This window comes from Colias philodice, chromosome 18 (genome assembly GCF_061535455.1).
Source record: "Colias philodice isolate Cphi_HAF_F1 chromosome 18, ilColPhil1 Martin Lab GWU primary, whole genome shotgun sequence".
NCBI classification, from domain to species: domain Eukaryota; kingdom Metazoa; phylum Arthropoda; class Insecta; order Lepidoptera; family Pieridae; genus Colias; species Colias philodice.
Window position 1 is genome coordinate 10,175,368 of NC_143103.1, and position 13,197 is coordinate 10,188,564.

At 33.8% G+C, this 13,197-nt stretch overlaps 1 protein-coding gene and 1 long non-coding RNA gene across 2 annotated transcripts in view; one reads left to right on the top strand and one right to left on the bottom strand.

Annotated features, from left to right (window-relative positions):
- The window catches only part of LOC149480727 (thyroid transcription factor 1-like), a 47,201-nt gene that overhangs the window by 30,736 nt on the left and 3,268 nt on the right, over positions 1 to 13,197 (top strand). Inside the window, exon 5 of the mRNA XM_089706788.1 lies at positions 13,000 to 13,086. Within this exon, the coding sequence (XP_089562914.1) occupies positions 13,000 to 13,086 (87 nt within the window). The remainder of the gene's footprint in view (positions 1 to 12,999; positions 13,087 to 13,197) is intronic.
- Positions 4,887 to 6,529, bottom strand: LOC149480728 (uncharacterized). Its single transcript, XR_016316993.1, has 3 exons — positions 5,973 to 6,529; positions 5,785 to 5,846; positions 4,887 to 5,710 (listed from the first exon to the last, which is right to left on the bottom strand). It is a non-coding gene; the product is annotated as an uncharacterized LOC149480728 (long non-coding RNA).

A 13,197-nucleotide genomic window follows, 5' to 3' on the forward strand; every position in this document is an offset into this window, starting at 1 on the left:
TAGCATAAATTAGCCCAGTAGTGGTCAGTCGGCAACCCTTCCAATCTGTCAGAAACATTTATACCAGACCCGACCTCATAACTGTGTTTAATTAATATTTTAGATTCGGAATCGGAAATTAGTTTCAAATTACGCGAATTTGATCTACATTTTTAGCAAATTATATTATCGGCGCTGGCAACACAGCGGACACTTATGAAGGGAAGACAAATGTGACTATAAAGTTAAACTTTTTACTTTCTTAAAATTGTATCTAAAGTCCGGTCGCGGAGCAGAAAGAATTTCGTACAATGACCTCTTTACCTACTGACAGTGGTCACAAACATTTTTGAATGAAGTGCAGTTTACATGAAATATTTGGAGGAGAAAATGTTTTTTTTCATTGCACCTGTGCGAGCAAGACACATTATTTTTACAAGGGAGTGACAGTGACAGGTAATAACAGGTTAATGTACGAAATTCTTCCTGCTCCGCGACCGGACTTTAATAAAAATTAAATCAATCACCTATTTTCGTGTTCTTCCTTTTACATTGTAGGTAATTTTTTAACTAGTTACTTATATTTATTTGCAACTAGCTTCCGCCCGCGGCTTCGCCCGCGTGGTGTTTTGATAAAAGGCTACCTTTTATCAAAACACCACACAAACTATGTTCTTTCTCAGGGTCTAAAGATTATATGTCTGTGCCAAATTTCATCAAAATCGGTTGAGAGGTATAAGCGGGAAAGCGTAACAGACAGACAGACAGAGTTACTTTCGCATTTGTAATATTATATAGTAGGCATATGTAGTTATTTGCATAAAATTATGAAGCTCTACCACAATAGAGAAACATCAAACTCCCTACCACTAACTACCCTACGGCCTACCACAGTAACTATTCATTCTCTTGTCTTTGTTTCCAATTACTAAAGCCCATAATAACGAATCCTATCAATTTAAAGTATTCTAGTAAAAGAGATGGACAGATTTATTCACCAGAAAAGATAATTAAATGTCGAGTATGTCTTTAAGCCTTGTTAACAAACGGAAATAAAAAATAAGAACACTGTAACTGCTTCGTTTTATTGAACGAGATTGACTGGTCGTTGGGCAATTTGTGGCGCAAAAAGAAAGAAATGAAATTTGTAAGATATTTTGTTTCTTTTTTGTTTATAAAATCTTCTTATATATAAAATTCTCGTGTCACAATGTTAGTCTGCATACTCCTCCGAAACGGGTGGACCGATTCTCATGAAATTTTCTGTGCATATCGGGTAAGTCTGAGAATCGGCCAACATCTATTTTTCATATGTAAGTACCACGGGCGAAGCCGGGGCGGGCCGCTAGTATACATATATAATACAAGAATATTATTTAAGTAATGTAAAAAGTAATGTAAATAAGAAAATGTGAAATCAAACGGACATACTTATCATATATACCTACCTATCACGCTTTTCCTTACGTCTGCGTCGCGTCGCAGCAAACAATCAATTAATCAATTAGAATCGTATAAAATAATTTTCTACTATAATTTACTTTTCGCTCGCTTTGTCTAAAACCTAAAAATTACATACTACCTTCCTCTTGAATCACTCTATCTATTAAAAAAAAACACATCAAAATCCGTTGCGTAGTTTTCAAGATTTAAGCATACAAAGGGACATAGGGTCAGAGAAAGCGACTTTGTTTTAGGCTATGTAGTGATATCGATAAAAAGAAGAGAAGAACAAACAAACATGCGTGATTTAATTTAAATGTTATGTGTACTAAGGCTTCACAAACTCAAAAATCGTATTCACCATGATTAATTTTGGCATATTACAAGTATGTATATATGTATTATGAGATATTACATTTACTATCAAACAATGGTATCTTTTTTAAATGGAAAGTTTTTTAGGCATTTAATAAAAGAGAGGAAAGCCTGAATTTACAAAAAAGTTTTTATATATTATTGTTACAAAATAGTACTTAAATATATATACAGCGGGTTGAACAAAAAAGGCGCGCATCGTAGGGTGTCCTAATGCTATATTTATGCACTCGACGGCCAAGTATCCATTTTGTGAATGAACAGCAATCTGACAGCTCATCATTGTTTCAACTTTCAACTTGCTACCATTATTCCATTCCCGCCATTACGCCCGCATGCGTCGCATCCGGCACAGACTATATTCGTGACCATAGACAATGGGAGGGACTAGAGACAATATCCGCGATGGAGGTCTTTGTCTAACGCTTTTTTTTAATGCATTGTTGAAAATATTAGATAACCGTATTGAATAACCGCTGGAGTACAACAATGTAATGATGATATTGATATGGTGTCAATGACTTTTCTGTTATGACAGTAGGTACCTATAAGTTATTTTAAAGTGAGAGTTCTTATAAGCGTTGAGAGTAAAATTTCAAGGTCGAGTCATGGCAATACCGTCACGTCATACAGTAAGTATGGCGACGATTTTGGTATCTTTGAATCTTGCTAAAGAAGTTTCACTTCTGACACGTGTGCTCGGCAAACACTCTTTTTTTAAACTAGTGGTTATAAAACAGATTATTATAGACATTTTAAACCGTCGCGGCCTCTCTATTCAACCATTACAATATTAAGCACTAACAAAATTAAACCGAAAACCGACAATTACTTAAAAGGGATAAATCAAAACGCGAAATAGAACTCCCAGGACTCCCAGGAGTCAACAAGGGGGAGGGGAGGGAGTCGGGAACATCGAAATTTACTTAAGTTAAATAACAGTGCCCCGTGTTTGCTCGTCAAATACGATGCGGTCCGCGCAGTCGTTTATTGCGAATCGTGTTTCTATTTCTACGTAGCTGTACAATAGCTATATATTGTTGGAACATTTTCTACATGCTTTCTGTTTGGATCTGCAATTTGTTATCCTAGGAAATAATATGCTTGATTAATAACATTTATATACAAAGTCTTTATTTGCACAAATAATGTATACTAGGTGTTTTGTACTTAGGTTCATGTTTCGCCACGATTAGCATGCAAATATTAAACATCAATAAATCTACCGTAAAAACTCTACTATGTAGATAAGTAATAATATTTTATACTAAACTTTTCTCTTTACGAATAAAATGCTATAGCTTCTGTTTCAAGGTTCCAAGCGATCTTGGTACCTCTATCACCTCTATGATAATATCTACATATTGGGATAGAGCTGGCTCTATCACAGTACCTATAATTAATGTGTATTATCATGACATCATAATATTTCAATCTGTGTAAAACATCAATAACCAACATCAAAGTAGGTAGAGTAAGTAGGTGCTCTGTAATCTCAGCACAAGAATCATTCAATAAAGTAAAGAAAGATTTGTACAAAGTTTCAATAACTATCAAATTTGACCGCAATCTCGCCACAACAGGTATTGACAGCAAGCGTAATAATTACCTTCAAATCCGCCATTCAACAAAGCCTTTCGGCTCATCTCATAATAGCCCTATAATTTTCCAATAATTCCACTTCATTTTTTTTAATCCCCGTGAGATTTCAATGAACTTCCTGCCAAAGGCTGGCCGCAAATCATCTGCCTACTTTTATAAAAAGTAAAATTGTTTATGGTATCATGCTTTTTTTTTTTAAACGAACGCATTCATTCATGCAATCAACATGTCAATGTAGATTTAAATATGGAACGTTGATTTGTTTCAGGTTTTTAAATTCCCGCGCTCGTAAATTTTTTTTCGTGTCTCAGGATTTAATTCTATGAATAAAAAGCTAAGATTTAGGTAGTTATAATAATTTAATTTAATTTCTATAACAGTATTGATAGAGTGATTATTGTAATTGAAGAAAGTGAATAATATTAATTTAGTACTTAAACAGGTACCTATGTATTTTTATTATTGTTTTTTTCAGACATGTAGCTTTATAAACATTGTTACATTACATTAAGACGATACACGAAAAAAAATCCACTGCTTGGCGGGCGGAGTCTAATAGCTCGCTATCGCGAACGCGGGTGTGCGCGAAGTCATTCTTGCAAACTCGCCGCGCTGCCGCTGGCCGACTCGGGACAAACATGTATGGAGTCGTCATACAGTTATAATATTGTTATACATTTATTTAATTGTTGATTTATTAATTATATTTTCTTGCTTATAAACAAATAATCTTCTTTTTAACAACTACTTAGACATTATTAATAATTATTATTATTTCGTAATGTTTACTTTATTACAAAATAATACAGGTTATAAATAATCTTTAAAATAACAAAAAATATTGTTACTCTGAAAAAATGAAATGGTAGGTACTCAATAACGCGGACTACTGAATTCATTTAGATAGAATTTGATGCTGACGTAGATATTACATCATGCCCAGAAATGAAAGGTACTATTTCTGAAAGAAGTTATAAACCCTAATTCTTCTCAGTCAAAGTCAAGAGTGGAAGATATCACTAATACAGTAAAACTGATGCGAAACTTTGGATGTTAATTTGTATATTTTTTTGTTAGTTGTTACTTAATCACGTCAAGACTACATTACCAATTTGTTTTTTCACGATATGATATATAATATATATACATATATATATATTATGTATGTAATATTATGTTTATCACATTATTTTTAATTAATTATTATTATTGCGTCGCTTCACATCCGTGAGTCAAAACTAGGTTCTAGTTGAAAACCAGCGCTAGGCTCATGCCTGGCACAAGCTGAACTAGGTCCTTTTTGGCGGTACTGCGGGCACAATTTGTTTTAATATTTTTTATTTTTTTCTTGTTGAATTTTTTGTGTTATTTGTATGTATTCTTTTCTTTATTGTCTACTTTTTGATGTGTCACGCTGTGTTGTCAAATAAATGTTTTTCTTTCTTTCTTTCTTTCTTCTTTCAATTTTGATAAAATATAGCTAATTGCCTGGATTTACACATAGGATACTTTTTATCCGAACTGAACACTTCTGTGGGAAAAAACAGGATTCACGATATAACCTAATTCCACGCGGGCAAAGCCGCGGTCGGAATGATATTTTTTAAATAAAAAAATTGTTTAAAAAAAAACACAAAATATATTGATGCATGTATTTATTTTTTGCACTCTATTATAATTGTAATTATTCATTACAAATAATCAAAATAAAATAGCCAGAACAAAGTTAGGCCCTGGTAGGGTAGGTAGGCAGGTACAGCAATGTGAGACGAACACTGGCTTATTTATACCAATAATAATGTATTATAAACATTAAATTAAGTTTACTTTCTAACAACAAATACATAATATTAGCTAATGTGAAAACGAATCAACCAATCATCCCACAACAATGAAATGTGCACACAAATATTCATCCAAATCGGTTCATGTGATTAGGAGGAGTGACTGCAGCGCCATCTTCCGGGCCCAATTGTGTTTCCAGATCACCCAGGAACTCAATTTAATATACTTACACAAAATTATTCGAAATGAAAACTCACATTACTATGTAAATATGAATATAAACCTGTTTTAGTACTAAGCAATTTCCCGCACTGGTGTAGTAAGTATAAATGAAATAAATATCAACATCAAATTCTTTATACAACATACTTATCTACCACCTACTAAGAAATGTAATTCTTGAAATTTTTTCGTATTTTTTTTAAATATAATACTACTCCAATGAGCTCCTGTTCCATATTATGTCCACCATACTTCCACTAAGTTCACCATGATTTTTTATTTCTTTGCACTTTGTTGCTTTTTGCTAAAAATGGAATCATGCGATAAAACCAGTAGAGCGTTGATAACATACATTTTTGACTGAATAAAGGTACTTACGAAAGAGTGGGTTCACATTGTGTACAATCAGTGGGTTTATTTTCCTTCTGGATTCCGGATTTCTGAAAAGATTATCTATGCTATAAATGAAAAAATCTTACACGTTCGTTATGTACTTAAAACAGGGGTACATATCAAACATCGTCTATAATACAATTATCATCAAATTTAAAATAAAACCAACTTACTTCATTAATTTGTTCCAATTGTAAGCATTCTTTTTCCTCCAACCTTTATGTTTCTTCTTCTTATTTTCTTTATTGTCCCCATTTGTCTTATCGTGTTGTCACCCTTTGTTACGATTGCGCGAGCGACACAAGTTCCCCGTGTGACGGCCGTAGCGGGAATGACTCGTGCAGCGATCGGGGTAGGAAGGTACAGGGCGGCTCTCGCTATATTGGCTGGTCGCGCGCTAATTTCAAGTATTTCTTGTTTATTTCAAAACCATCGCATATTTCAAAATTCTAAATCGGTAGACGTATCGGTTGTATATTTTATAGTTAATATCCAAAAAGTCGTAACTTTACGTTTGTTATTTTGAAGATGCCAGAGATTAAAAAAAAATAACAATGAGAACTTTGTATTTTTTTTCTATCGAGAAAATATTATGGAATCATGTTTCTAAAACGGTAGACGTATTGTGTTACTATTGAACTTTCTTGTCAAGAATTTTCATCACGACAACTTTAATAATATAAAAATTACGAAGGTTTAAAAAGGGCCGTAAATGTTAGAAAAATTAATTCATCACCTTAAAATTGCCTATTCTATAGGTAAGTGATGCGCAATTTAAAGACTTCGCAATTTCACAATAGAACCTGCGTACAATAACTCAGGTGCATTATCCGTTAGATAATAGATATTTATCCCATTCATTGAGAATACTTACCGATTCGTGGTTGAGAATTGCAATGGTTTCGCGGTTATTAGGTACACAATATTTTGTTGAATAGATTTTCAATAATATTACCTACTGAGATTATAATAGCGGTTTGCTTTTAGATTTATTATTCGGCTGTAAAAAAATTTTTCTTTCAGCGTTCATGTAAGTTCTATAATCGTTTTGAAGTGCTTGAAAATATATGATGATATGACGATTCGATTTATGATGTACACCTATGGTTAAAGAAATTATTAATACCTTACAAAAACGGTATTATAGAATGGATCAATATCTAGGTACAAGAAAGTCCGCGATACCTATAAGTCCATCTTCAGTAGTTTGGTTTAAAGAACTTTATTTATCTCATAACATAAACAAGAACAATACAATGATCTTTTACACATATGAGAAATAACAATTTTGCAGTTAGTATAACACAATCAGCTATCGAAATTAGTTAAGTATGTCTTTAACTTATTTTTAAAAATAGTAATTGATGAGGATTCTTTAATTACTTTAGGCAAGCTATTGTACAATTGTGCTCCCTCAAATCTTAAGTTTCTCTTACCGTATAGAGTTCTTATAAATGGTAATTCAAGGTTATCACTCTTTCGTGTGTTATTTATTTTACGTTTTCAAAGTAAATAGAAGTGCCGACAGTAATCAAACCATGTTATCCATACACATATATTAATCATGATGTTTTATTATAGACTGTTTCAATACCAGCAAAATACTTTTTAAATAAAAAAAATTGGATATTCCATTCAAAAGATATATAACGAATTTTTAAAAGTGTCAATCTACAGAAAATAGTAGGTATAATGAAAAGGCGTAGTGCGGGACGGGGTGAAGGTGATTTTCATGTGATTAAAAATTAAACCTATAGTCCGACCTATAGTAGACTTTTCACTGTCACGATATCGCTATCTATGCGGGTGAAACCGCAGGGCATTGCTAGTCTATACTAATATTATAAAGAGGAAAAGTTTGTAAGTATGTATGTATGTATGTATGTATGGTTTTCACGCATAAACTACTGGACCGATTTCAAAAATTCTTTCACCATTAGAAAGCTGCATCTTTACTGAGCATCATAGGCTATATTGCATTTTCAAAAAAATTAGAGATCCTTACCAAAAATGCAATAATGTAACCCAAGGTGTAAAAAAATCCTCAATAAAACTTCTGTCATCGCGTGCGCTGCGGAATCTATTGAAGATAGAACAAAAAAATGTTCTACGGTATTATAGAATGGATCAATATCTACAAGAAAGTCCGCGATACCATATGTCCATCTTCAGTAGTTATGTTACTACAACAACTTTTTTACGTTTTCAAAGTAAATAGAAGTGCCGAAAGTAATCAAACCATGTTATCCATACACATATATTAATCCTTATCCCATTAAATGATGTTTTATTATAGACTGTTTCAATACCAGCAAAATACTTCTTAAATGAAAAGAATTGGATATTCCATTCAAAAGATATATAACGAATTTTTAAAAGTGTCAATGTACAGAAAATAGTAGGTATACTGTTCGAGCAGGCCGTAGTGCGGGGGTCACGGAGGAATTCTACCAATATGCGTCTTGCCGGAACACAGTGGGGTTTTGGTCGGTAGGAATCCGACACGGCCCCTCCCCCGGAGGCCGTGGGTATCTATGAAAGATTTCCCCACTAAAACAAAAAAAAAGGCCGTAGTGCGGGACGGGGTAAAGGTGATTTTCATGTGATTAAAAATTAAACCTATAGTCCGACCTATAGTAGACTTTTCACTGTAACGATATCGCTATCTATGCGGGTGAAACCGCAGGGCATTGCTAGTCGTTTATAAACATCTTCCCGTCGCATTATCTTAGGCGGTAGGTATTTATTGTAGTTCTATCATCGCATAATTTATTTACTCAACAGTCTAAATTCTATAATTATACTAGGTTTCCGCCCGCGGCTTCGCCCGCGCAGTCAAAGAAAAACCCGCATAGTTCCCGTTCCCGTGGGATTTCCGGGATTGCGTCATTTTCCTGGGATAAAAAGATGCCTATGTCTCTTCTCGGGTATCAAAATATCTCCATACCAAATTTCATGAAAATTGGTTCAGTAGTTTAGGCGTGAATGAGTAACAGACAGACAGACAGAGTTACTTTCGCATTTATAATTTTAGTATGGATTAACAAAAGATCATCTAAATATCAACGAAATTCAACATCAATGAGAAAAAACATTCAATCATAAAACTCATAAATAAATATTTATTATCTGTTAATCTCTAATCACAATCTCAAACAATTCAAAATTTCCCCCGCCATAAACAAACATTATTTAAAAAACGTTATAATATCGTTTTGATCATACTAATCAGTTTATTAATTTTGTAGTCTATGTACCTACATGTTTCACGCTTCACGGGCAAGGGAGAGACGGGGGCGTGTTGGGAGTTGAGACTATATAATTATTATAGATGATTATTGCGTAGGTATTGTTAGAATTTCCGGAAACAGCTATCCTACTAATATTATAAATGCGAAAGTTTGTGAGGATGTGTGTCTGTGACCTGTGTGTGTTTGTTACTCTTTCACGCAAATATTACTGAACCGATTACAATGAAATTTAGCACACATATAGAGGGTAACTTGGATTAACACATAGAGTAGGTTTTATCCCGGAAATCCCACGCGAACGGGAACTATGCTGGCTTTTGTTTGAAAACGCGGGCGAAGCCGCGGGCGGAAATCTAGTAATCTTATAGTTGCCCTTGTTTTTAGGTACGTTTATTAAATTACATTGATGACACTTTTCCACGGAGTATCTAAAAGAGTAGAGAAAAGGCTAGGTACCTATAAATAAAATATAAACATTCACTGATAACTGAATGCCTTTATGGTACCTATGTGGCTATGTAGATTGTAGATGTAGCTAATGCTTGTAAATATTGCAAAGATTTTTCAAGTGAAAGTACCTACCTAATACTTTCACTTGAAAAATCTTTAGAATATAGTAACTGGAGTCTAGCATTATACTTTGCTAGCTGTCCGCCCGCAGCTTCACCCGCGTTGTAAAAAATATCCCGCATAGTTTATGTTTCTGTGGGACTTCCGCGTCCGGTATAAAATCTATATTATGTCCTTTCACAAGTCTAAAACAATCTCTGAATCAATTTCCATCCAAATAGTTGCAGTAGTTTAGAACGAAGAGACAGACATACAGACATAATAGTTTGCATTTATAATATTAATAAAATTAATATAAGTAGGTATTATGTAGTGGGGATAATTCTTACCACTCTTGTACTTTGTGTTGTACTCATGTACAAGAGTGGTACATACATAATACATACTAGAAGTTTGTAACATACATTTTCAACATGTCTTTTACCAAAAGCGGTGAAATTGGCTGCATATTATTTTTTTTTTTTCAATAAACAAATTCTGACACAATCCATACTAATATTATAAATGCGAAAGTAACTACTGAACCAATTTGCATGAAATTTGGTTTAGAGATATTTTGATACCCGAGAAAGGACATAGGATAGGTTTTATCCCGGAAATCCTACGGGAACGGGTTTTTCTTTAAAAACGCGGGCGAAGCCGCGGGCGGTAAGAAGGTACTTAATAAGTTTAATTTTTATTTATAAAAATATCTATTCCGCGAATAATAAAATAGGTTCGTATTATTCTCATTCACCTGGAAATACAAAATATAACCAATAAATGGCAACACAACTGTAAAAACAATATTCTACAATGTCGCATTCCGTCACGTTCATACCATGGCGCTTATTACCAGGTAGCAAGGTCGAAAGTTGTTTAACCAAACTCGTATTGACATAAGTACAGATTAAATGAAAGGTATTGATCGTTTGACAGTCTGTTTATTTAACGTCGAACACAATATCTCCTTTAATTCTATCTCTAATCACGCGTCACAAATCAGTTGTCAGATTACAAATCGCCAAATCATTTTACATTCACAAAATATAATGTCGTATGTCTTAACTTGGTTTACCCACGTTCCTTCTGCGAGATATTATAAATTGGAATTGAATTCAACCAACATTGCTAATTGCTAGCTTTTTTTAGTGCTAAAAATATTATTTTACAAATAGAAAAAAATGTTTTCTTTTGCATTGATTTGATCTTAAAAAGATTTTGATATTTTAATCTTTAAGTATAGTATTTAACTACCCTACAGGCTACAGTGTACGAAAACGATGACGGAAGCATATTAATTTTATTAGTTACTAGCTGTGCTCCGCGGTTTCACCCGCAGTGCTCCGCTCCTGTTGGTCTTAGCGAGATGATATAATATTGCCTATAGCCTTCCTCGATAAATGGGCTATCTAACACCGAAATAATTTTTCAAATCGGACCAGTAATTCCCGAGATTAGCCCGTTCAAACAAACAAACAAACTCTTCAGCTTTACAATATTAGTATAGATGTGGGTATAATAATAACATATTTGACTCTATCTAGATGACCACTATGTCCACTATTGTAACGTTTACCTAATTACCAATACATTTTGTTTAATACGCATCATACCTATAAATGTCCATAAAACCCTAGTTAACGTAATTATTCCTCTTCCACGTCATCTGTCAACACAAATAACACGTTAGGGAACAAAAAATAAACTCGAAATCTCTGCAACAAATGAAGAGCTAAACAAATACGAGAGCATCTTTATTATAATAATTGTGGCTTCATTACTGCAAGTCATGGTTCGCAGGAACGGAACACCTACGCATGTTTACGAAAATACAACATGTGAAAATAAACTCTATGCCCTTTGCATAAAAATACAAATGAGTTTATTAAATATCTGTGGTTTTTCAATAATGGCGCCAAAATTTAGTTGTCATGTTAGAATGACAGCCGGTTGGGTGGCCAGGTTCTATCTTAATTTACCCTATTTATTTAAAGTGAAATTAAGTCGTCTCATAAAATATTTTTTGTAAAAAAAATATTCTTATACGGTAAATGGTCCTCTAAATCCAGCTAAAAATATTCCAGTAGTCAGAACTAAAGGTGATCGTGGAAAATGTTATGACTAAACCTCAAGTGGGTGTAAATCTCAAAACATTAGATAAATTCTCCGGCTCGTCAAAAATGTCGCATCGAAACAACAGTCATTTAGAAGCAAAACAAATAATTGAATGGCGCTCTCGGATGAAGAGTGCGTAGAAAGAAACACGGAGCATTATGCACAAGAAGATTGAAAAGAAAGTACTTGACTAGAGAGCGTCCAAGCCTCGGCGGAGTGCAATAAGCGACGCCCGCTGACGGGACCCGTTCATTAACTCTCTCCCACCTAGCGAAGTCATAAATAACTAGAGAAACACGCCATAGACAAAAACGCACGTCATCGCTGCCAACATTCCCACAGTTAACAGGTCTACTCTCTACCAACATAAACAAATAATATCGAATTTTTCCAAGTAGCTACAAATGTATTTTCATAACGGATCTATCGGGCAAAATGGCGGATTTGTAACGGAACGATCGCGTACGGCACACATCCATTTCAAAGAATAAACAGAGGAAACTTGTATAAATAATAAATAAAGTATATTTTGCTGCGTTTCGAGTGCGCGTAGACAAAGGCTGCCCGCTTGGGACAAACATGCGCTGTTTATTCTTTCGTCATTAAGGTAGAGTGTTGACTGTGCTGTAGCGTGCACTAGCGCTAATTTCAGAGGTCAGACGCGGCCAGAGGCTCGTGTTGACATTCGCCAAATGGAGATGGAGTTAACCCGTCTGTCACATTTTAAATTACAGCTAGTGTTGCCCGATTTTAAATCTTATTGAGCTGATGCTTTTTTATAAGAGCAGAAAGCCACGTACCCTATACTTAGTAGGTAATTATATAAATTATTGAATCAAAACTTTCATTGATACAATTCGTGAACTAGTTTACGATATAGGAATATAGTATCGTAGTTCAATATGAACGAGTTTTACTGCGATCACATTAATTATTTCAAGCTATATGAAATAAATTATTTACTATCTCATCGTTCTTATTAAAATCAAGATTATTTTACTTGAAGAGCTAAAGAATTTTAGCTCTCAATGGAGAGCTTATATTAAAAACTTTTTAAAAACGCTTTCGCCCACTTATGTTTTATAAAGATCAAGAAAAGAATAAGAAAACCTACGCCACTGCGTCGTGTAATGTATTATATATTATGTTTCTGAATAGCCCTTAGCGGTTAAACCTTTTCATCGTAATATAATCTTAATAAATGAAATACTTTTCATAATATTTTATACATTTCACGCGACACCACGTTAGTACTGAAGCTCTAATTCATGTTTTGTTTCAGGTGAAAATATGGTTTCAAAATCATCGCTATAAATGTAAGAGACAGGCGAAAGAAAAGGCAATGGCGGAACAAAATCAGCACAATCAGGTTAGATGAATTTACTTTCAGACTTTTATTATGTTATCATAAAAATTTCATGGGAACTTGGTACAAATCAATACTTTGGATATTTTTATCCTTCTTCAATCAGTGCCAATC